Source organism: Ascidia mentula, chromosome 3 (genome assembly GCF_947561715.1).
Source record: "Ascidia mentula chromosome 3, kaAscMent1.1, whole genome shotgun sequence".
Classification (NCBI taxonomy): domain Eukaryota; kingdom Metazoa; phylum Chordata; class Ascidiacea; order Phlebobranchia; family Ascidiidae; genus Ascidia; species Ascidia mentula.
In genome coordinates, this window is record NC_138568.1 from 3513006 (window position 1) to 3536588 (window position 23583).

Here is a 23583-nt window from a genome sequence, read left to right on the forward strand (position 1 = left end):
GATGACCGTATATTTATATTTCCACAGGCGGGAAATACCCACATCGTACTCTGTTGAGAACATGTGGCGCCACCATTGTCCTTCTGGCAGAATCGCAAAGCAAATTTTGGAGAAAGCGTTTCGCATTAATGAACAGAATTTCACGTAAAGGTTTTATGCCTTTAGGTTGTATTAAAATAAATTACGTTTTTGTAATGAATAAAGCATGACATGACATCTTTTCAAGCTTATTCCTTGAGAAATGTTGTTACTTTTAATCAAGTGCTAATGTGATGGAATATTTGTATTTCTGTGGATTTTGGTTACTTGCACGCTAATGAGCAGCACATTATTTTTGACAAATGCCGGTTTTGAAACAAAATAAATACGAGCACAATGTGCACATGCTACCCTACAGGATCTGATTGTAAATTTTAATGACAACATTTTTTGAAAACGTTTTTTAATGACAAGGCAAAGCAATCGAAAATTGTTCAATAATTCAAATTATGCTGAAATGGTTTGAATTGCTAAAACAATCGAGTGCAATGCTGTTTGATTATGCGGAACGTCTTTGGTAACTTTTGACTTATCGATTCTGTTAGTCGCACTAGCAATGCCTGCTTTGAAGTCGTTCGGATAACAAAACAGAGGTTGTTTTTCGGTTGCTCAACATGGGTAAACGCAAAAAGAAAGCTGGAAGTGAGAATGACACAAAACGACAAAAATCAAGCATGTCTGAAAGGACGGAATTTAAGGAAAATGAGACATTCACCTCCCTGGAGTTCACCCAAATGCTTACGGATACAGTGCTCTATGTCAAAGGTAATACATCTGCCAGATTGGAAAGTTTGTGTTTTGCGCGGAGGATTTCGTTTCGGCGATCGTTAATTGCGCGGACGAGCGCAACGTTTTTTGCATTAGCTAATTGATATTGCGCGGATTATCGGCGAATTTTCGCAAAAGTGTTTTTTTCCAGTCTGGTACATCTGTTTTCTGATGCTCATAGAAGTTAATATATGTGATGTGTGTCACTAAACCTTGATTTGAATAGGTTTGCAGCGCTTCTGTCAGGCAAGCAGACTTTACAAGGAGTCACACAACACTCATGATATTGTTAAGGCGTACATTTCCGTATCACCAGAATGTTCAGAAATATTTAAGTGCATTGAAAGAGGGAAGACATCACCAACAAATGTGAGCAAAACATTTTTTTTGTTTTAAACTAGTTTTTCGTGGTTCATTTTAGTTTCGTGTTACTAAATGTGAGTTGATATTGTTGGTTGTTTTTCGATGTAGCCAAATATTATGCCTTACTGTATAAACTGACGTATGTTTTAAAGGTTTGTCTTGTGTTTGAGACACTGGTCACTATTTTGCTAAGAACTGGGAGTGATCTATCACTGGGATATGCATCTGTTGGTGTTACAATTTGCAGGAGAATTTTGCAAGTAAGTCTGGGTATTTAAGTCATTCTGTTAGGGCCCTAAGTGCCAAAACACTATGGTTCTATCTGCAGCTACTTTATATAGCAACACTTTTGATTATTTATCCAATAACCACAACCATGTGTGTGTTTTTTTCTCACAATTCACTTTTAGGGTCATTTGCGAGAGTTGTATGGTGCTCTTAGCTTGAAAAACCCAGCAAGAGTAATAGTTCCTACCCTACGAATGTTAACTTCAATGGTTATGCAGGTATGTGTTAAAACAGTCATTTTTTGCTTGCTGAATGCAGTTTTTTCTTATTACCTTTAGAATAAAGAGTGTGCAAATGATGTTGCCAACACTCTCGACCTAGGAGGAAAAATTCTAACATCTTTGGCCAAGTACCAAACAAGTACAGTGCCCTGTTCATTATTCATTGATTTTAAAGATGTCCATGCCATGAACAAAGATACATGAAATTGTTGGCAGTATATCTCTCTACAAAAAATTAATGCATTTTAGGTTCATATAAATAAATATTATTTGTAAATCCCCCCTAGCAATGTTTTCTTGAACATTCATTGTTCTATAACACAGATTCAAAGCAAGGCAAACAAAAGGCATCAACGAACATAAGGTTGTGCTTAGTGCGATTTGTTTTGTCGTTTTTTATGAGTGATGACATTGAGACAATGAAGCATGTGTTGGAAACCAGAGGTGAGTAGTTGCAACTATCTATAAGGGGGCTTATTAGAAAAAAAAATATCCCATACATTGTTTCAGGTTTTGTGGACGAAGTTTTTAGAGGACTTTCTTCAGATCCTGCGTCAGTTATTCAAATCTTTCTCATGGGCGTTCGTGACAAAGTGACAAAGAATCTTCTTATCCCGAAAACAAACAAAATTAAGCTTTTGGCCGCACGCGATGTGTTGAATAGTGTCGCTGAACTGTTTCACTGGGATGGATTATATGACATAGCTGTTGAAGATGAGGTAAAACTGGATATTTAATTGATGTTTTGCTGTTGATATAAGTTGCTGTTGAAGTTTTTAACAAATTGTTCTATTTTAGACAAAAACAAATAACAGTATTAAAATATTTTATAAGGTGCATGTGAAAGCATTGTCATTTATGGGATGTATTTCATTAAAAGTTTAACTGCCTTAACAAAATGTATTTGCCATCGTTTTGCACTTGAAAGTTTCAGTTATATTTGTAAATATTGTGTAACAAACTTTTTACAGACTATAGAAGGACAAGAAAAAATTGAAGGAAAAAACAGTATACAGCTGCTGGCTTATGACTTTTTATTTCATTGTTGCTGTCCCCACAAATACGGAATTAATTTCAGAGATAAAGAATATGGAACAGCCTCAAGGTGTGTGCATTTTTCTTCTGCTCATCAAGTGCGATAACAACTGAACTTGTGTTAATGTAGATCACAAAATCATGTTCTGTTGAAGTTTCTCGTTGATCTGAAAACTGCATCAAGTGACACTCTTGCACATCACCTGGTGGTGGAAATCCTTAAATCTTGTCCTGATCTTTTGCACAGTTATTTGACCACATGCAATTTGTCGTTTGATCCCAGACCAACAGAAAAGTGAGATGAGAATTTAGTTTAACAAAAACTCAACTTGACACAAATAGCTTGTGAATACATTGAACAGATTTTCTCAGAAAGAGAACAAAAAGGCTGACATATAATCTGAAAACGTTCATTTAACTGATTGTGTTGAAATGTTCCAAAAAAATAAAACATGTTATAGAATGTTATTTGCATTATCAGTCAGCCGATTTGATCCCCAAAATAACAAGGTTCTTGCATTGAACTGCAGGTGGTTTAACAATTGCTCCCTGGTTGTGGACATTTTTAAAGCACAGCCTTCTGTTCCTCCTGCCATATGTGAAGTGGCCAAATCTTGTCAACTGCCTAAACCTGACATTGCCAAACTTGTTGCCATGGCGATTCCAGGGATTGTTCCCTCTGCTTTCAGGCGTGTTGTTCTAAAATCAGCTTTAAAGGTAATATTATTTCTCAAATAACTGAAAAATCTCTTTTACTTTAAAATTGTCTGTAGTCAGACAACATCTGTCAAAATTTTAGATGATTATCACAAAATGTAGGCTGTAAATTGTCCAGTCAAGATTCAATAGTTGAAAACTTACTTTCCAAGTAATAGTTGAAAACAAATATTTTTTATTTATTTATTTTTTACATAGTGTCCTGTTTTTGTTTCAGCATCCCAACTGCAGAGTTCAGTTGGAAGGTTGTAAAATCCTTAACATGACACTGGAGAATTTACAGAAAACAATTGCATTTATTGAAACTGACCAAATCTGGATTAAAAGTAACTATTCTCAACAGGAAAGATGCAACCTTAAATCTCTCCTTTGTAGTGAAATTTCCAAGGTATAAGAAAAAATACAATAGTATCTATACTGGGAATCATTCCTTCATTGCTATTGTCAGTGATATCTCGTTACTATACACACAAATATAAACAAGTAGACCAATTTTTAATACGCTGTACACTGTTTTATGGATTCATGTTATAGCAAGGGAATATTGCACATTACTTTGCTTCTGTGTACGATTTGCAGATACTTCCAGATATAGGCTCGCTCATTACAATCTGGTCAACATCTGCAGAAACAAAAGACTCTAAAAACAATGATGGATTTCAAGAAGAGATGCTGAAAATACTATCCATGTGTCAAGAGGTATGAGTCTTTCACCTGTTCAGCATTCCAACACATCAGGAGATTTTGTCACTACAAATTCCTATATGTTCGTTAGAACCTTCCGGAAGCTTTCTCACAATGCCAGTATGACTTCAGTCGTCTCTTGTTTGGCCTGGAAAGATTGTCAACATGTCCTAGCACTGTGCTTCATGCAGTTAAAATACTATCGCATGCGCCACACAAATACAAATGGTTCAAAAAGGTAATTTTATGAAAAAGACACAAATTTTATGCACAATTCACACCTGCTTTAGCTGTGTAAAGTTAATCTTTTAATGATAAAATTTTTCAATAGATATGTGAGAAATTTATTTCTATCAATTTTTCTGTTTTCTTTGAAGGGCGACAACAAATGTACGTCGTTTTATCAACTTGTTAAGATTATTACTGACCTCACCATCTCTCAGAAACCACCAGCAACCAATGAAGTTTTAGACAAATCCCTCCATTTGTACAGACAGGTAATTGTTTCTATTAAACTTTTTGTCTTGTTCAGAACACAAATATTTTTCGAACAGTTTCCCAAACAATTTTTGCAACATGACTATTAGTCTATGACGTATACATGCACAGATATAATTTGCACCAGAGTTACCTTTTTGTAACACACAATTTTGCTTCTAAGGTTTGCATCATGAACAACATTATTGACCATGAGAAGAATGGTGAAGAGCTAGTATGGTTAAAATATTTCACCTCGAGCATGGCGGAATGTGACAAACAATTTTTGTTGTCATTTTTCGAGGAACTTTGTGCAGAAGTTGCAAAACGTCCTCATAGGTAAATAAAATTGTAATGGATATACAGCTTTGTCAGTAAGAAAAACATGCTTAAAAAGTATTGATAAGCAATGTGGAGCCAATAATATGAAAAGTTTTGTAACCAACGGATGATGGTGATAGTTGAAGACTTTGCTTGGCCGTTTGGTCAGCAAAGTCGTCTGATAGTCACACCAGCTGCACTGATGAGACCTTTTAGGTAGAAACATCTGTCTGCAGCTTATACACAATTAAAAAATATTGTTTAAATTTACATAAAACATATAAAGTTAAGGCATGACACATTGCGTTAAAATGCCTGGTTGTTTTACGCAGCTTACTCGCTGTTCGTTTGATTATCTAAATCTCTAAAAATGCTAAAATGTTGTGCAGGTATTCTGAAAAGAACATGGCTTTCATGGTGGACACATCAGTTAGTGACCAACCCACCAGCAATATTACAGTTAACGAAGAATGGTGGCAAAATTTGCCAGATGTTGAAATAAAAACTGTTGTTCCTTGTGAGTTGGTGACAACCCCAATATCAGATCCAGGTGAAACTATTTTCTTTTAATGTTTATACCTTATCATGGGTGAAACTTTGGAGGTTATATCGGCACCCATGCCAATTTCCCCCAGTATATATTTATAGTTAATTTATGTTGCATTCAGTAGCTAATACGCAAAAAATTAAAATGGTTTAGTGCCAAAAAATGATTTGATTTGCATAAACAACATACATGTCAAAACACTATGTTACATTGGCTGCAAAATATATTTATGTATTTATTTATTTCCATTACTTCATGTCATTAAATGTTTATTGGGTTATTTTCTTCTCCAACAGGCATAAAGGTAAACACTAATTGTGCAGCAGGACATCCTATGTCATTGTTATTATGTGCTGCATTTGAATGGATAAATCGACCCGACATGACAACTAAAGTTGCAGATAATTTTCAGACTCTGGATAGGTAGGTGGCCAAATACCTTAATGAATATGCTTTGGAATAACTAAATCCAAATAATTCCTAGAAGATGGTATTTTTTGTACGATGCATATTAAAATACGGTGTATGTTTCAATGAGTATTAAATTTTACAAATATCAATTATTTTTCGAGGTACCTGGTTTCTGTTGTTATTGAGTTATATTACCACCACAGCTTGTCACAATCCTCGGACATGTTTCTGTCAGTGTTGAAAAACCTGAACACTGAGGTAATTGATGTTATTTTACAAATACAGCTTATATTTAAATGAGATATGTTTAACTGTATCATCAAACGTAGAAAGTATTTGTTTTGTCTTTGAGCCGCCTTTAGCTTTTAAAAATAAATTTTTAGCCACCTGAGCAGGTTAATGATTTGTCATTTTATTTTTTGTGTGTTGCAGTTGAATGTGAAAGACAAATTGCCAATGCTTCAAATGTTTTTGCAAAAAAATTGTCTTGCAAATGAAATTCTGGAATCTTCGGTGTTGAATCCAATTTTTGCCTCAGCCACTTGGTTTGATAAAGTGTATGAAGCATTGCAAGCTGTCAAAAATTCAAAACTGAGCAAAGTTAAAAAACATATTAGGAAACTAGAAAATGCAATTGCTACAACAACGGAAGTGGAACTGGTTTTAAATCCAGATGACCAGGAAGATTGTAGTGTATTTGGTCCATTGCAAAATCATACCTTTGAAACCCAAGTTGCACAACACATGGACTTTATGAATCGAACCTTGCCATTATGTTACGGGTCATCGTCTGACATTACAGCAGTGCTGGCCAAGTTACTACAGCACCTAATGGAATGCAGTGGTAAACTGATGGCAAAGTTAGATGAAAGAAGATTTATTGTGACATGTTCCGCAGCTTTAAGCAGTCAGATAGTTCAGCATGCTTACTTGGACTTCAAGAACTGTGAAATTTCAGCTCTGGTCACAGAATATGTGAATAAATTGTTTTATAAATTGGATTTATTTGCGAAAAACAGCAACAACGTAAAAGCTCAGAGTTCTGGTGTTTATCTGGAAAGAATGAGGACTTCTTCAAGTGAATTTTTGTGCAATCCTGATCTACACCAAAGCAATGAAATTCTGGCTTTGGTTTGGATGTCCTTTGATCAACTTTCAAATTTTCTTTCTGCTTCTGCTGTTCACAAGGTGGGTTTTTGTCAACCTTACTCTTCCAACCAATGGGCTATAGCAAGTGATTCATGTGAATGCACCTTTGAGTCTAATTATTAACATTATATCCCATGGGTGGACAAATTATCTCACTATAAGATTCATCTGTATGTAAAAACAAATATGACAGTAAAAAATTGCCACAGTACCTCATAGGCTATTAAAAATTAATCAACAAAAGTGGATCATATGGCCCTAATATAGCTGTGCACAATTGCACTATTAACCATTGCACCAATGATTCATATTTAATTGTGCTTTAGTTGCTGATGGAAGCTATGGGTTGTCATTCACATCATGAAACTGATGAAAACACCCACATTCAAATAATGGCAAGGTAAACTATTTACCTGAACGAAAATTTGTTATTAAAAGAACATATGAATACGATCAAAGCAATATTGTAAAGCGGAGAAGTTTGCTTTCAATTTTTAAAGAATGTGTGGACAAGAAAATATATTTAAACACTCTTAATCACTGCAATCCAAATGTTTCATTTTCTTAAATAGTTAAGATTGTCCGTTAGATCTAACATTTGATTCCAGGTGTCTTCAAATCTTGACCAAGACCTGCAATTCAAACCCACTAACTTCAAAAGAAAACAAATCCCTACTTGCAGTTGTGGACTGTGGGAAACTCAATGAAGCAAAACTGAAATTGCTTCATGAAATTTCTGCATTTTGCACCAAGTTTCCATCCACAGTTTTGGAAATGGATAAAACCTTGTTGGAATGGTGTTTGGATCACAGTGAAAATATTGACTTGTTAAACTTACTCAAGGTACTAACAGACACCTTCGCTATTACTTTTTTTTAGAGATTACAACATGAAAAATGGCATTTATTTGGTAACTTCTAGATGACAATCAAATTAAGATAGGAACTTAACTTACAGTTAGGACAAACAATTTAGACCATATTCACATCCAATATATCAGCTATGTTGTTTGTCCTACAAATTAACATTAATTTTATGATACACTTTATTTGCATATTTACACCATTTAAAGTGTTTCCTATGATTTTTTCAGATCACCGTGCAACAAAACCTGGCCCTACAGTTCAGTTTTGTGCGTTGCATCATAAAGAGGAAAACCCTTTCAGTTGAGACAATTATCCCTGCAGTTGCCATGGCAATAAAGTTACCAGTATTGCAGCCGTCCTCTGAATTTTTCTCCAATGACTTGTTTGCCAAGTTTAAGAAGTTTCTTGCAAGTTCTGCTATCTTGAAGTGCATGTTGTCGTTTGGCGAAGAAAGTATGCCTGGACACTTGGCAGATTCACATGGTAAAGAGTCGTATATCTTGGCATTCTGCTATTGCCAAATGCAATGAAATGTCACCCATTGAACGTTGTTTTTTTATGGATGGTCAAATATGATTTTTTTATTTATTCAAATCCCAGTGTGCTTAAATGTGTGATTTTTAGCCTCTTTACTGAAGTGGGCGATTGAAACGGGATGTTTCCATGGCGACATGAAACGCCAGCTTGAGCAGAAAGTTCTGGAGGGTTTGGGTGTGAACAATTTTGTGACAAGGTAACTACAGCTAACATAAAACATAAGTATGTTCACAAAATATTGCTAAATAACACGCAAGACAAAATAGAGAAAAAAATTTGTGGTTTGGTAAAATTTGAACTGCAACAAACTTTTTTTTAGTAATCTGTTATGCTACAGGTGGAAGGTGGCTGCTGCTTTACTAAAAAATGTTGCTGATGAAACTGAAGACAATTTAACCGAATTCAGGTGCGTTTTCCTCTTCTCTGTTTGTTGTGGATACGAGCGGATTATTAAAAGAGTATTAAAACATTTACTCAAATACCTTAGATCAAAACTTGTAAGCAAGGCTATGTCGTTGTCTTGCGACATTGTGAAGAGCAACCTAGTTGATCAAACTACGGCAATATCTCATCTGTTGGAATCTATTTCCTCTGTGCTGGGCGTCGCCGATTCCAGTGTTTTGCTTCGCGACAACAACTTTCCAGAGAGTTGGAACAGTTTTGTAAAAAGTGCCTTAAAGTAAGTTTCTTGACTTGAAGTTTCGTCTACAAGAGAGTCTTCGGTCACCATGGCGACCAAATAGATCGAAGCAGCTTACTGATCATAATTGACTCTATTGCTTTTAAATTATATTGTTGTTAAAATTAAAATTATAAGAAATATTTCGGTTTCTTTGAGATATAAAAAATAGTGGAAGTGCCAAATGCATCAATGATTGTGGAACGCAATCTAAAGAATATAATATTTTCTGTAAAAGGTCGTTTAGCACTGCTTTTCAAGTGAGGAAGAGCTTTAAAATATCACTCCTATCATATATGTTGAAATAGGCGTTACTGGCGTTGCCTGCGAAGGCAAAATGTATCTTTTCTGACGATACCGCCTTTTTAAGTATGATGCTACCTTTTCCAGTTGGTTGTTGTGTCCCGAATTTTGTGCAGGAATATCGACAAATAATCTTACGTGTGCTTGCAGGTACCAGATTGCCAATCCTAACGTATGCGAATTTCTTCGAAATCAGATCCTGCAAATGGAAACCGCCAATAGCCACAAACTGCTGAAGGCGACCACTCTCTTCAAGATGGTGACAAGTCATTCGAATTTCCTCGAGATTGTCTTGTCCACCACCGAAAGCGTAAGCACAAAATGTGCCAGAAATATTAAATTAAAGAAGAACAGATTAATTAAAATACTTTAAAGTACAGTGCACAGATCCGCCAACAAAACTAACTGTGTTTATTTTATTGCAGGAAAGTCTCTCAAAGACGAGTCTCCTTCGACTTCTGCTTAGTTTGGTTCAGCGTTGTGATCCCAGTGAATTCCACGTGTCTGATTATCACTATCTACTGGCTGCCTACAACGCCACGCTATCAGATGCCGACCAATGTATTCTGCAGGTCTGTGCTTTATACTGGTGTCGTTTAGTTGCTGCTCTACAGTATAGTAAAACAATCGAATAGTTTCTTCGTAACTTTGAGAAACTGTATTTTTACGGCCAGATTCTCCTTCTTTATGAAGCGAACGGCATATCGACCGCAGACTGCAGCCCTTTTCTTTGGGGAAACACTGCACTGGAGTCGTATCAGGCTCGAAAAAACATGGGGGAAACACTGTACAAGAAACCGGCGCCAAACAAAGTACTCGGTATGTACATATATATCCACATTCATTTTTACTTTGGCTCAACTTACCTCTTTGTGTCTAGCTTGCATCGATAGAGATGTAATGGCCAACTCGTTGCTACATTTTCCCATCAGGAGGCGTTTCATTCCCCTGGACAACGTGAAAGGTTGGTAAAGTGTCTAACTAGGCAATCCTAATGTATAATAAACAGACAAAACAGCGTGGTAAATGTATTGGAATCATTTGAGATACACAAGTAGGCAAAGTGGCTTGCCAATGCTCTTCTGATACAATCACATTTGAATTCGGTCCTGTCAAATATACCTCAATATATTAGCTGAACAGCGATTCTGAATTAGCACAAACCATTATGTCATTCCTAAATACTCAGTTTCTTGTTTTCAGAAAATCCAACCGCCATTTCCCTATACAGTGAAGACGAAGCTGGGGCAGAAATAGGTCCCCGCTACGACCCCCAGTTCCTTCTCTCCGTATTTTCCTCAATTCTCGTCCCGGAAAATCTCATCGACTGTCGTTCTATACTCCGCCAGGGGGCGCTCGCGTTCCTTCTGGTCTCCCTGTCTTCCCACTGTCCGATGATAAGGAGTTTGGCGGCGGGTTGCTTGGCAAGATACTACGAGCTCGCCGAACGTAAGGATCTTGATCGAAAACGAATATATACCCTGTGTATTACATACGTGTGCGTTACTCTGCGGTGATTAGGTCTGCCGTTTGTCATGTGACATTTCGGATACTCATTCAGGCGTGACAGCTATGTTAAACTGCTATGATTCCACCGTATTGTTGTAATCAATATCGAACAAACGCATTTGCAAACTATCCATAAGAGTCATAAGATTTATTGAGTTGCAGACATCAGTGCACGCTATTTCGACCCGTATGGTATTATCAGTGCAGCTGGCGACTGTAGCGGCAAACTTAGTATCTTGTCAAGCCCAGAATTTTCCAAGTTAATCCGTTGGGCAGCCAAACTAGTTGACAAACAGAAACGAACCATGAGACCTCACAAGTCGAAACAGTGTGCACTACTGTCCGCAGCCATAATTTCATTTATAAACCGAATAAATCGCTACTTTGGAAGGATTTTAGCACGAACAACAGAGGCAATAAGATAGCGAAAAACGTCTACTAGGTTCAAGATACAAACCGTTGTTTTGCAGCTCTGTGGTTTTCCGAAAAGAACCTCACCCTCTACTTGCTCAGATGCGTTCGGAACGCCGCCGAAATTGACAAAGGCTCGGTTAGAAAAATTTCCACCATAATGGGGTTGTACCTCGCCAAGATGGCCGAAATCATGTGTCAGGTATGCAATTTTTATTTGATACTATACCCAAAGCGAAGTATGTATTCTGTGTAACTGAAACCTGTAATGGCAAGGACTTTACAGTGGTGCGATTATGTATGTACTTTTTAAGCTTTTTCGTGTAAATGTATGTGAAATTTGTTCATATTAGGCAACTTCTTGAGGCAAAACTTCGTCCAAATATAATCCCATAATTGTGGCACACGGTTTTACTTTTTCAGCCGGCCGAGCATATGTACTTCGCGCTCAACCGGTTTTTACTGGTTAAACCCGGTTTGGACCTACGTCACGTTCCCGAGTTCTACGTACTTTTCTTCAGCACAGATATGGAATATAAAACGGAGCGAGCCTGGATTCTTAATCTACTAGCGCAAGGTGCCAACATGTGTTTCTCGTCACCAAAACGTTAACAGACTACACGGTAGCTTGAAATTAATAACATCCTGTATTTTATCAACACAAATGCTAGTTTTTTTATGGGCAAGGACAGACTTTTAGTTTTTTTGCGTTTCACTGCCAATTCCCAGTCGACATGTATCTGTGGTGTAATTACAGGTGTTCGTGACATGGGCGACTATCACGTGATCCAAAGCCGACAGCTTCTTCGCATTATGATGACGTATTACACATCACCGACCAGCGACAACAAGACCAGAGCGCAAGTGTTAAAGGTGAGAGGATAGTGTGTTAAAGTGTTAAATGATCCAAACTGCTTTAATTTCTAGGTACTTCTTCAAATTCCAGGTATTTCTCTTTAAATTCCAGGTACTAGGAAACTGCTGTGTTATCCGAGGAGCTGCTTTCGACCTCGTTTACAACCTCGGGCTCCTGCCCTGGTTACTTGACGTTGTCATCCGACATTCAGACCGCAAGTGTACACAAGATGGCGGGAGCGACTCCTCCAAGCGCCGGGACCCAACCAGGGGAGTTGCGGGGGTTCTAAAGTCCCTGTGGGGCTCATTGGCCCCTAACATAACCCACCAGGTCCCGGAAATCGACGCGCGTCACCAACCAGCCCAAATGGAAGAAATTCAAGAGGAAAGTGGTATTGAAATTGCAAAGACGGACGAGAGGACTGTAGAAGGGCGGGATGCAAGGAAACGGTTCATACCGGTATCTCTGCGTCTCGCCAGACAGCTCATCAACCTTTCCATGGAGTTACTCTCCAACCTAATAAAAACATCAGTCCCTGAACACCCAGAATTTCAATGCGTTGACCTTGACGACGAAACTTCACAGTCACTTATCGACGTAATTTGCGTTTCTGGTGGCTGTTTGGACTACTTGCGGAAGCGATACGGCGATGACGTCATAGGTGATGACGTGGCGGTGAATAGTGTACAAGCGCGACTTGTGCAACACGTCGGTCTGTTGTTGAACCACAACGGACTGGAAGGATCTCTCGAATGCGTGAAGGTTTTGCTGGCCTGGAAACATCCAAATAGGTGACCTTATTTGTGGTTTGTAAAATTTACATTGTGGTAATGGTGTGCAAGAATCGTAGACATAACGTTTAAAAATCGCCAGACAAACACCTTTCAAGATAACCTTTCCCGCATTGTATAGAAAGGTATTTGTCAAATGTTAAGAATACGGTACATCTCGGTCGAGCTACGTCTTATGTTGTCTACTTTCAGTGACTACAACACGCTTGTTCAAAAATTAACCCTACTTTACTTTTTAGTTCGAAACCCTAAAGACGTTTCGTAAACTCCCAAAGTTTATTGTCCATATTTTGCAGGCATATATCGTCACTCCCCACTGAAGACGTGGTTTCAATCTTGTCCTGGACAATGGAAGCAATTATGATGTCACAACACCTCGGTCATTTATTGAAACCTGCTCTACAGTGGCTGAAAGATTGGACTGCAGCAATATCTCAAGGTACTTTGTGGAGAAAATAATCTTCGGTACATGCGAAACTCTTGTAAACTTTTCAAAAGTGGTTTAAGGCGTCTCTTTATGTCGATTTTATTTGTCGAAAGTTTGTCAAACACGACGTATTATTACATCTCAACAGCAAACGGCGCAACAAGTCGCCGCTGGGTGTCACTGGAGAGCGTCCTACAGCGAACCGGGGAATATATTTTCACTCATTCGTCGGACATCGGTCACTTTGCAGGTAAATCCATCATTCGTGTTCAACGGAACACCTTCGTTCCGGTCAGCATCAACTATTCCTGCTTTGAACTCAAATAACCCCCCTTTTTTCGCAGAACTTTGTTTGCTTTTTTACGACGTTTCCGATAAGCGGGACTCTTTAACAGAGCCCACAGAAGGACAGTTGGAACTTTTCACGAGCATAGACGAACGCCGAAGGGTGATATTGAAGGAATGTCAAGATATTTCTGATTAAATGAAGTGCTTGCGGGATTCGTGCGTCGATATTCTTCCTATCGTCACAATACAAAAGCGGACAATTCCATTTTGTCATTTTTGTGTTGGTAAATGAAAATGATTTCATAATGATGCGTGGTTTCACGGGTTCTATTGTTGCCAAGGTACGCTGGTGCGCAAACGCACAACTTGCCAGGCGACCTTCACATATGCAGGGGATCTCGACCAACGTGGTGCCGAACAGGGTCCCCAAAAAAATAATTACCGAATATGTTTTCTTTTAAGGCCTGCATTGTGGAATTTTTCTGCAGCTTTCTGTGATAAAACGTTCGCACATGGGACATGCGAGTTGCCAGTTAAATCATATGATCAATAAACTTCAAGCCACGGAAAAGCTGCAGATACTCTGCCACTTGTGCGTTCAAATAAGTCTGCAAAGTTTTTTTGTCAATGCTTGGTCTTTTTTCACAACAAAAGCCTTCGCCGCCTCGTTGTAAATTTCATGATGGGTTCGAACAACGGCCGCTTCAGCCACAAAGGGATGAGACAAAAGAACAGATTGCCCCCTAGAATATTTTATAATGTTTTAATGGGTTCCGGAGCCAGACTAAAGGATTATCCAAGATTGATTTTTGATCATCACTATTGTGAGGTCCATTTGCGGGCTATCTGCGACCAAAAACGCCAAGATTAATTAATTATTGCGTCACTGGAAAGCAATTCAAGCTTAAAAACAGATCCTTTAAACAGCAAAGGAAAGGTTAAAAGTGATAGCTACGTGTAACTGTTGAATCCCCGAAAGTTACTAAATTTCTTTTACTGTAAAAAAACGCAACACCGCAGGGTATTCCAGGTATCCTTTGTCCAAATTTGTGACTTAAAGTTCTCGACGTTGAAAGTGTTGCCGAACTAGGCCCCGAAAAAGAATAATGACCGAATATGTTTTCTTTTTTGAAATGCGTGGTGCATCAGTAAGCCTGCATGTGCGAAATACATGTGGATTATCAAATCTTCTCAAAAAGGTAGGCTTTGTCGTTAATGTTAAACTTAGGCACAGGAATTACGACGATCTTGACCCAACACAGAGAGCTTGTCGATCATATATGAAAAAGGTCACAGGCAGGCAAATCATTAATTTTTCAGCGTTGAGAGTCACCAGTCATCACCATCGTAGAAACTAGACATTAATAATTATAAACAGAAACCTGTTTCAGTTCCTTTGTGGATTTTTTTCCTACAGCTTGCTGTGATAAAACGTTCGCGCATGGGTTTTGTGAGTTGCCAGTTAATACAAGATCATTTAGCCCAACCTGCCTCATTATGATCGGATATGGCATGTTTTCTGTACGGAGAAGTATTTTAGATAACTAAAGTTCCCCATATCAGCATGATATTGTCTAAATTTCGCATGACTGCAGATCCCGATATACACACGCATGATCAGCCATCCGGTAGAGCTCACGTAACCCAGTCAACCACAACTTGTTGATTTTGTGCTGACTCAGACTTTACTTAGTGGTTTGAACAGAATTCTAAGATACAGTAGAAAATAGGTCAGATTTCTCATTTCAACTTTTATCAACACACTCGCTTTGTTTCTATTTTCTTGACATAAGTGTAGATACGAGGTTTAAACATATGGACACAGGAATTGACCCAACACAGGAAGCTCGTCACTCAAGCATGAAAAAGGCTACATACATGCGAACTTTCAACTTATCAGCGTTGAGAGTCAACACCGTAGCACAAGAAAGGAATATCACAGGTGCAACTGCTAGGTATGCTGTCAGTTTGTGTTTGTAAACTGCAGATCACTTAGAAGGTACAACTGACAACTCAAAGCAAATCTATGTTTAAAATAACTGAATTTAAATCTCGAACTTATACACGTTCGAATTCTTCAGTAAAATGTATCTTTTTTCGTACATTGATTTAATATAACGCAGTAATATTACATGCAATGGCATGATAGGCAGGATCGCCCCACTGCGCAGGTCCTTGCTTGGCGATCACAGCTAACGTATCGCGATCATGAGGTTTTCGGTCTTGGCAGCCCAGGCAATGCAGCCTAGCTGGATCAGGTGAAGATCCCCTACGTATATGTGAAGCCCGTGAAACCACTGAGTTCCTGTAGCTCAGTTGGTAGAGCGTTGGGCCTGGTTAGCCCAGGGTCGTGAGTTCAAACCTCACCGGGAGCTTGATTTTTCAAATCTCGCCCCGATTTGTCAGGAAAAAGTGGCTGATCCAGCAAGGCTGCATTGCCTGGGCTGCCAAGCCCGAAAACATGATTGATTTAATATAATCACAAAAATTAGAGCGGCATAAGCCACAATGAAATTGTTATGGATAATCTGTTTGATCGCAGGAAGCTATTTTGTAGAATATTTAGATTGTTATCATGGTGTTAAAAAGTGCATTGCCAGACATTGAATGTCCCCAAATTCCCATCGCTCAGTTGGCCCTGGAGAAAATGAAAAGCTTTGGAAACAAGATTGCAGTAGTGGATCCCTACAAGGATCAATCGTGGGCATTTACTCAACTCTACGAACAATCGATCGAGATGGCTCTTAAACTTCGTTCAATTGGCGTCAAAAAGAACGACTTCGTTGAATTGGTTCTTGATTTTCATCCCAAATCATTCCCAATATTAGTTGGTCTGGCATTGTGCAAAGCTGTAGCCGTCTGTGGCAATGTCAATGACAAAGCAAAATCTGCCGCAAAGCAAATCATTCAAGTCGGGGCCAAGTTTTGCATCTGCGAAAGTTCCCAATTAAAACAGGAGCTAATGTTAGAAGAAGATTTAAAGTTAGTTGAAATTTTCTCTTTGCTCGAAGTGCAGAACCTTGTTGCAAAACCAGGAAAACACGTGATAAAAGAACATTTGTCCTCCGAGGGTGTTGCTCTTTTTCAAGATACTCTGTATGTTACTTTTACAAGCGGTTCAACAGGCAAACCAAAAGGAGTTGAAAATACAAATGCCAATTTCCTGGAGGGAATCACATTATCATTGGAATGTTTCCTTTTCCAACCTGGTGATTGCTTTTTAACTTTGAGTATGCAGTTAAACACAGTTGGATACTTTAACTTTTTCGTGTGTTTAATCGCTGGCATTAAGCATGTCGCCACCACGACTCTCTCGTCCGATCTATTTGGTCAATATGTAACTAAATACAATGTAAATGGAGCTGATATATGCGACTTCATAACAATGCGCCAACTGGCCTACGGGTGTAATTTGGAAAGCAATTCAAGCTTAAAGTTCATCATGACAAGTGGCTCTACAATGCCAACGAAGATCTTTCAAAGAGCAAAGGAAAGGTTGAATGTGATAGTAACACAAAACTACGGGCTCTCGGAATGTTTTTTTATATCCCTCACTGTTGCAATACAAACAACTCTCAACAGCTCAGGAATGCTTTGTCCAAATGTTCAACTTAAAGTTCTCGATGTTGAAAGTGGTGTCGAACTGGGCCCTGGAAAACATGGAGAACTCTGCGTCAAAAGTGAAAGTTGCTTTAAAGGATATTTACACGACCAGAAAGCAACGGATGCAGTTATGGATGAATGCGGTTGGCTTCGAACAGGAGACGTGGGGTATTATGATGAGGATCGCTACGTTTATGTGATAGATAGACTTAAAAATTCAATCAAGTCATTTGGCAATATGTCAATTTTTCCCTTGCAACTGGAAGCTGTTCTTTCATCTCATCCCGGTGTGGCTGAGGCGGCCGTTGTTCGAACCCATCATGAAACTTACAACGAGGCGGCGAAGGCCTTTGTTGTAAAAAAAGATCCGAGTTTGACTAAAGAATCTTTGCTTTGTTATTTCAACGCGCAAGTGGCAGAATATCAGCAGCTTTCCGGTGGGTTGGAGTTTATTGATCAAATACCCAGAGTTCGTTTCGGAAAGCCAAATCGAAGAGCCCTAGAGAAACTGTAATTATTTATTTGCATTTGTATTTTATTGGAAAAGTAATATTATTTCGTGATTTTTTCATGATGTTATTTGACACCACAAACGATACACAAGTTTCTTTTTTATCAAAATATTGCGTCGCTTTGATGGTATCATAGCAGGCTCGATATTACAAATGTCATGTTATTTTACATGAGACCCTGTATATGCATTTTCCACGAAATCATACATTACATATAAAAACTGCCTTGCGACCTCGTTGATATTCGAGTTCTTTGTTGTGTTTTGAGTGTCACAAATTATCCGCTTCTAACTTTATAATCCTGATCGATTTGTAACTTTCCTGATTTTGCATTGTGTTGTATGTATAGGCTTTGTGTGTGCATCCATCGAAGGAAACCTTCTTTATTAAGAGCATAGAATTGACTTCGGCAGATTTTGTCCTCGAAATAAATCTAGAACATATAATCATTCAAATTCGTGGAGCTAGAGCACTATTTTAAAAACATCCGTTTGGGGGAGCTAAAGTGTATTTAAAAGAAACATCCGTGTGGTGGAGCTGGAGGACTATTTTGAAAACCATCCGTGTGGTGGAGCTAGAGGTCCATTCTAATAAACATCCGTGTGATGGAGCTAGATAACTGTTTTGAAAAATATCCGTGTGGTAGATCTAGATGTCTATTTTTAAAAAACAAGTTCGTTCGGGCACCTAATTAATAGGTTGATTGTTTTTGAAACAAATTGTGATGACCTCTTAGACCTCTGCTCACTTTCTTAGTAATTGAATTGTTTCAGTCTTCCAAACGATATCTAATTCTTTTCGTTTCAGGGGCTGTATTACGGGACACACGGCAGACATGCATCGATAAATTCATTGTTGTCACATAGTAATTGACGCATGCCAAATATAAAGAACAGAATAAGATCGCGATTCGCAGCATGTATCTGTTAAACTTTTGTACCAGCCACACAAATAAAGTTAATGGATGTTGTTGTACCAACAGAAATAGCACAAAATACACGTGAATGCTATATAGATGCAAATCACAAAAATATTAAAGTTGATTCAGCGCCTTTCTCTTCAGCTTTCCAAGACCAACCCTGGGTAATTGATCAATAAACTCCAACCCACCGAAAAGCTGCTGATATTCTGCCACTTGTGCGTTGAAATAAAACAGCAAAGACTCTTTCGACAAACTCGGATCTTTCTTTACAACAAAAGCCTTCGCCGCCTCGTTGTAAGTTTCATGATGGGTTCGAACAACGGCCGCTTCAGCCACACCGGAATGAGATAAAAGAACAGCTTCCAGTTGGACCGGATAAATTGACATGTTACCAAATGTCTTGATTACATTTTTAAGTCTATCTATTACATAAACGTAACCATCCTCATCATAATACCCCACGTCTCCTGTCCGAAGCCAACCGCAATTATCCATAACTGCATCCGTTGCTTTCTGGTCGTGTAAATACCCTTTAAAGCAGCTTTTACTTTTGACGCAGAGTTCTCCATGCTTTCCAGGTCCCAGTTCGACACCAGTTTCAACATCGAGAACTTTAAGTTGAACGTTTGGACAAAGCATTCCAGAGCTATCAAGAGGTGCTGGGTTTGTAACAGTGAGAGATATGTAGTAACATTCCGAGAGCCCGTAGTTCTGTGTTACTATCACGTTCAACCTTTCATTTGCTGTTTGAAGGATATTCTTTGGCATTGGTGAGCCACCAAACATTATGAACCGCGGTGTTGTATTTCTTTCCAAATCACACTCGCAGGCTAGCCTGTTCATTGTAAGAAAATCGCATATATCAGCTCCGTTTACTCCGTATTTAGTTACACATTGGCTGAAAAATGTGGGCGAAAGAGTCGTAGTAATAATGTGCTTAGAGCCTGTGATTAATTGCTCGAAAAAGCCAAAGTACCCAGCAAGGTCTAACTGCATGCTCAAAGTTAACATACAGTCTCCTGCTTGCAAATGCAAACTTGCCAATTTTAACGTGATTCCTTCCATGAAATTGGCATTTGTATTTACAACTCCTTTTGGCTGACCGGTCGAACCACTTGTAAATGTGATGCACAGGTTATCTTTTGATAGATCAACCCCATCCGCAGAAATAACTTCCTCAAGGACTTGTTTTTCTCCTTTTACCGCAAGGTTTTGCACTTCGAGCAAAGAGAAAATCTTGACAAACTGTAAATCCTCCTCCAGCAGATCCTGTTTTAGTTGCCATTTATCGCAGATGCAAAACTTTGCTTCAACTTGTTTAATTTGCTTTGCGATATCTTTACCTTTGTCATTTACATTGCCACAGACGGCTACAGCTTTGCACAATGCCAGGCCAACTAATATTGGGAATGATTTGGGATGAAAATCAAGAACCAATTCAACAAAGTCGTTCTTTTTGACGCCAATTGAACGAAGTTTAAGAGCCATCTCGATCGATTGTTCGTAGAGTTGAGTAAAAGTCCACGATTGATCCTTGTAGGGATCCACTAAAGCAATCTTGTTTCCAAAGCTTTTCATTTTCTCCAGGGCCAACTGACCAATGGGTATATTTGGGCATTCCAAGGATGGAAACTGACTTTTCAGCACCATGCTAACTTAATTAATTAATGAATTAATTAATTTCCTGGTAATTATATTAGATTACCACGGTGTTATTACAACATCAGTATTCACCAAATGATATAAACGCTGAGCTTATCATACAAATCACATTTTGAAGGATAAAAATACTCTGTGAAACAGATAGTCACTGTTTCGACCTTATGCAGCTCGTTGTGATTATAAATGGTCATGCCGGCTAAATGACCAGGCAACGATTTCCACTATGTGGCGACTAAGCGGAATTGTCACACCAAGCTGCACTGATGAAATTTTGTAGATCGAAACATTGGCAATATGTTTGGAGCTCATAAAATTAATATTATTGGGTCTAAGCTTTCATGTGTGAAAAAATTACTTGACCGATTGAAATAAATTAACTCAACCTGGACGGCAAAGTCAACCTTTTAGTGTGTTGCTGTATAAATAAAAAAGATTTGATAATCCACCTGTCACAGTATTTAGCACATGCAGGCTTACTGATGCACTAAACTTCGTACCAGTGTCTGTGCAAACGCATGCAACCAGACTAACTCATGAAGTTTCGTGCTAGTTTTCCGTGTATGTGCAAACGCATACAACCAGGCGGGGTGCTTCAAGGTCAAGGGCAAAAATTGCCGACGAGCAGTCGCTGAAATCTTTTCTAAATTGTTCAACGCACATAACATTGCTCATTCTTACGATACCACTGAGTATTACACAATACCTTTGCCAACTTAACCTGAATATGATAAATCTGCTTCAGTTTATTGGCAATCATTCCAACACGCCGTTCAAACTTCAGCGAACACGCGAATGCCTGATCATTCATAAAAAAAAACATGTTGTAGTTTATCTGTTTTAGTAATTGTAGATGTTGTTGTCTACTGTTCATTTTACTATTTGAATCATTCAACAAGCAAACACGAAGAAGCACAGCTACGCAGTTGTTGGTGACGAGGTCGTAAACACGTGACTGAACGACTGCCGTTACGTACCAGTTCTGCTTGTCACGCAAAGCATAGTTTGAAGCATTAAGAAAATACCTGACCGATTAAAATAAATTAACTCAACCTGAACGGCAAAGTCTACCTTTTAGTGTGTTGCTGTATAAATAAAAAAGATTTGATAAAGTCACCGTATTTGGCACATGCAGGCTTACCGATGCACTAAGCTTCGTGCCAGATTTCCTTGTGTTTGTAAACACATACAACCAGGCGAGGTTGTACACAGCAAAGGGTAAAGACGTCAACCAGTTGTGACAGCAGTCTTTTCAAAATTATTTAACGCACACACCATTCTCATTCTTGCGATAACACAAAGTATTACACAATGCCTTTGCCAACTTAACTTGAAAATGTTAAATCTGTTCTAGGTGGTAATCGTTCCAACACGCCGTTCAAATTCACAGCGGATGCTTATATTCGTTTTGAAAAAGAAAACATATTCGGTAATTACTCTTTTTTCAGGACCCAGTTCGGCACCACTTTCAACATCGATAACTTTTTAAGTTGAACATTTGGACAATGGATACCTGGGCTACTCTGAGGTGTTGCGTTTATAACAGTAAAATATATGTAGTAACATCTCGGGATTCAACAGTTACACGTAGCTATCACATTCAACGTTTCCGTTGCAGTTTGAAGGATCACCATGCAATGATGGGTGACCTCTACAGCAATCTTGTTGCCCGCCTCTGTTTCCTCCCTTCTATGACCTCATCATAACTTTGCCCAAAAAGTGTTGTCTTCTCGCCAGTTTTGCTGCAATGTCTAAAGTATCATTAACAATGTAACGATGAAAATTAAAAAAATATATGACCGTATTGCTGAACGTTAGGCAAAATCATCATTAATCCATCCAAGAATACGTAATCATATAATCAACCAACAATCTCTGTATTTTAATCATTTGTACCTGATATAAAACCTTACACATTCAAATTGAAAATCTAGGTTACTCTGTTAAATTGAATTTTTCAGTTATAATTTTCTAAGCAGGCATGACTTAATTCTCAAGTTCGTGTTGACGTGTGATGTGGACACATAAAGCTATCGAAATAGTGTTTTAACAATACCTAATTGTGACGTAACTACTCGGTTCGAGGTATATCCGGTCTCCCCTGACTTGCTTTCACTTGCAAAATTAAAGATTAACCCTTAATCAGGCCATTTCTTTGCTCAGAGCTCAAGTACAGATGTGTAGTGTAATGCTTCATTGGCTGTAACGCCCCAGTGAACACGACGTCATGTAAACTCGCTATACATGCGCGACTAATTCAAATGTGAGGTCTTGCCGCTTGTACCGCGAGGATGCGCATCTAGCTTTGCAACCGTACCGCGAGGATGCGCATCTAGCTTTGCAACCGTACCGTGCAATGCCATTGCAGAGTGGATGGTCTCCCGCAGAGTTGTGCATAGGAAAGCAGGTAAGGACAACCGTACCAACCCTCTCTTTTAACTTTGTCCCATGCTGGTGTTACATGGACAGTTTTCGGTCATATAATAAGAGATTTAAAGGAGAAATAAAAGCGTAACTTTGACGCGCGTCATCGTGCACGAGATTTGCCCGGAATGTCCCCAGATACGTATGGCCGTATGCGTGGATCAACTTCGATAAGGCAGAGAAAAAATGCAAGGTTTTGTCGCCACATAGAAATCTTCGGACCTATGTGCACCACAATGGTTGAAATGTACGAAGGAATCGTGCACTCATTGTTCCCTTTCCTCGTATCATACAACGATCTGGACGGCGTGTCGTGCCTCCTACTCGTCTTGATCTGTGAAGTTTATGTTGTGTGTGGTGATTCGTAGCGGGGATGTAGTATAATGCTTCATTGGCTGTAGCGCCCCAGCGAGCACGACGTCATGTAAACTCACTGTACATGAGCGTCTGATTTAAATGTGAGGTCTTGCCGCTTGTACCGATTACGACAATACAATATGTAAACAATTATGGTCAACTACAGCATTTCTTGTTAAATTAGTATACAAAAGTAACAAAGAAGTTTTCCTTCGAATGGATACACATACAAAGCCTATATATATACAACACAATGTAATATCAAGCAAAGTTACAAATCGATCAACATTATTGAGTAAGAAGCAGTAAAGTTGACACTTTGTACAAAACAGAAACTCGAAATTCAAACGGGTCGCAATGCAGGATATGTAATGTATGATGTCGTGGAAAATGCATATACAGGGTCTCATGTAAAATTA

The 23583-nt window shown here is 38.6% G+C and overlaps 2 protein-coding genes across 2 annotated transcripts; both read left to right on the forward strand.

The window, feature by feature from the left end:
- The first annotated feature begins 659 nt into the window (after positions 1 to 659).
- On the forward strand, positions 660 to 13939 carry LOC145894190 (nucleolar pre-ribosomal-associated protein 1-like). Its single transcript, XM_082982682.1, has 37 exons — positions 660 to 804; positions 1034 to 1176; positions 1323 to 1430; positions 1581 to 1676; positions 1737 to 1818; positions 2004 to 2123; positions 2190 to 2398; positions 2651 to 2784; positions 2845 to 3009; positions 3245 to 3431; positions 3649 to 3819; positions 4011 to 4130; positions 4207 to 4353; positions 4493 to 4612; positions 4777 to 4931; positions 5303 to 5463; positions 5757 to 5883; positions 6033 to 6129; positions 6304 to 7059; positions 7347 to 7420; positions 7629 to 7863; positions 8114 to 8369; positions 8511 to 8619; positions 8761 to 8829; positions 8911 to 9102; positions 9556 to 9715; positions 9831 to 9977; positions 10080 to 10224; positions 10286 to 10369; positions 10609 to 10854; positions 11385 to 11527; positions 11749 to 11902; positions 12083 to 12198; positions 12293 to 12972; positions 13269 to 13411; positions 13548 to 13649; positions 13744 to 13939. Exons 1-37 carry the CDS (start codon positions 714 to 716, stop codon positions 13881 to 13883), a joined length of 6384 nt encoding a protein of 2127 aa, XP_082838808.1. The 5' UTR covers positions 660 to 713; the 3' UTR covers positions 13884 to 13939.
- Positions 13940 to 16262: 2323 nt separating this feature from the next.
- Positions 16263 to 17804, forward strand: LOC145894722 (putative 4-coumarate--CoA ligase 3). The gene has a single exon (XM_082983369.1). The coding sequence runs from the start codon at positions 16263 to 16265 to the stop codon at positions 17802 to 17804; it is 1542 nt and encodes a 513-aa protein (XP_082839495.1).
- Positions 17805 to 23583: the final 5779 nt, after the last annotated feature.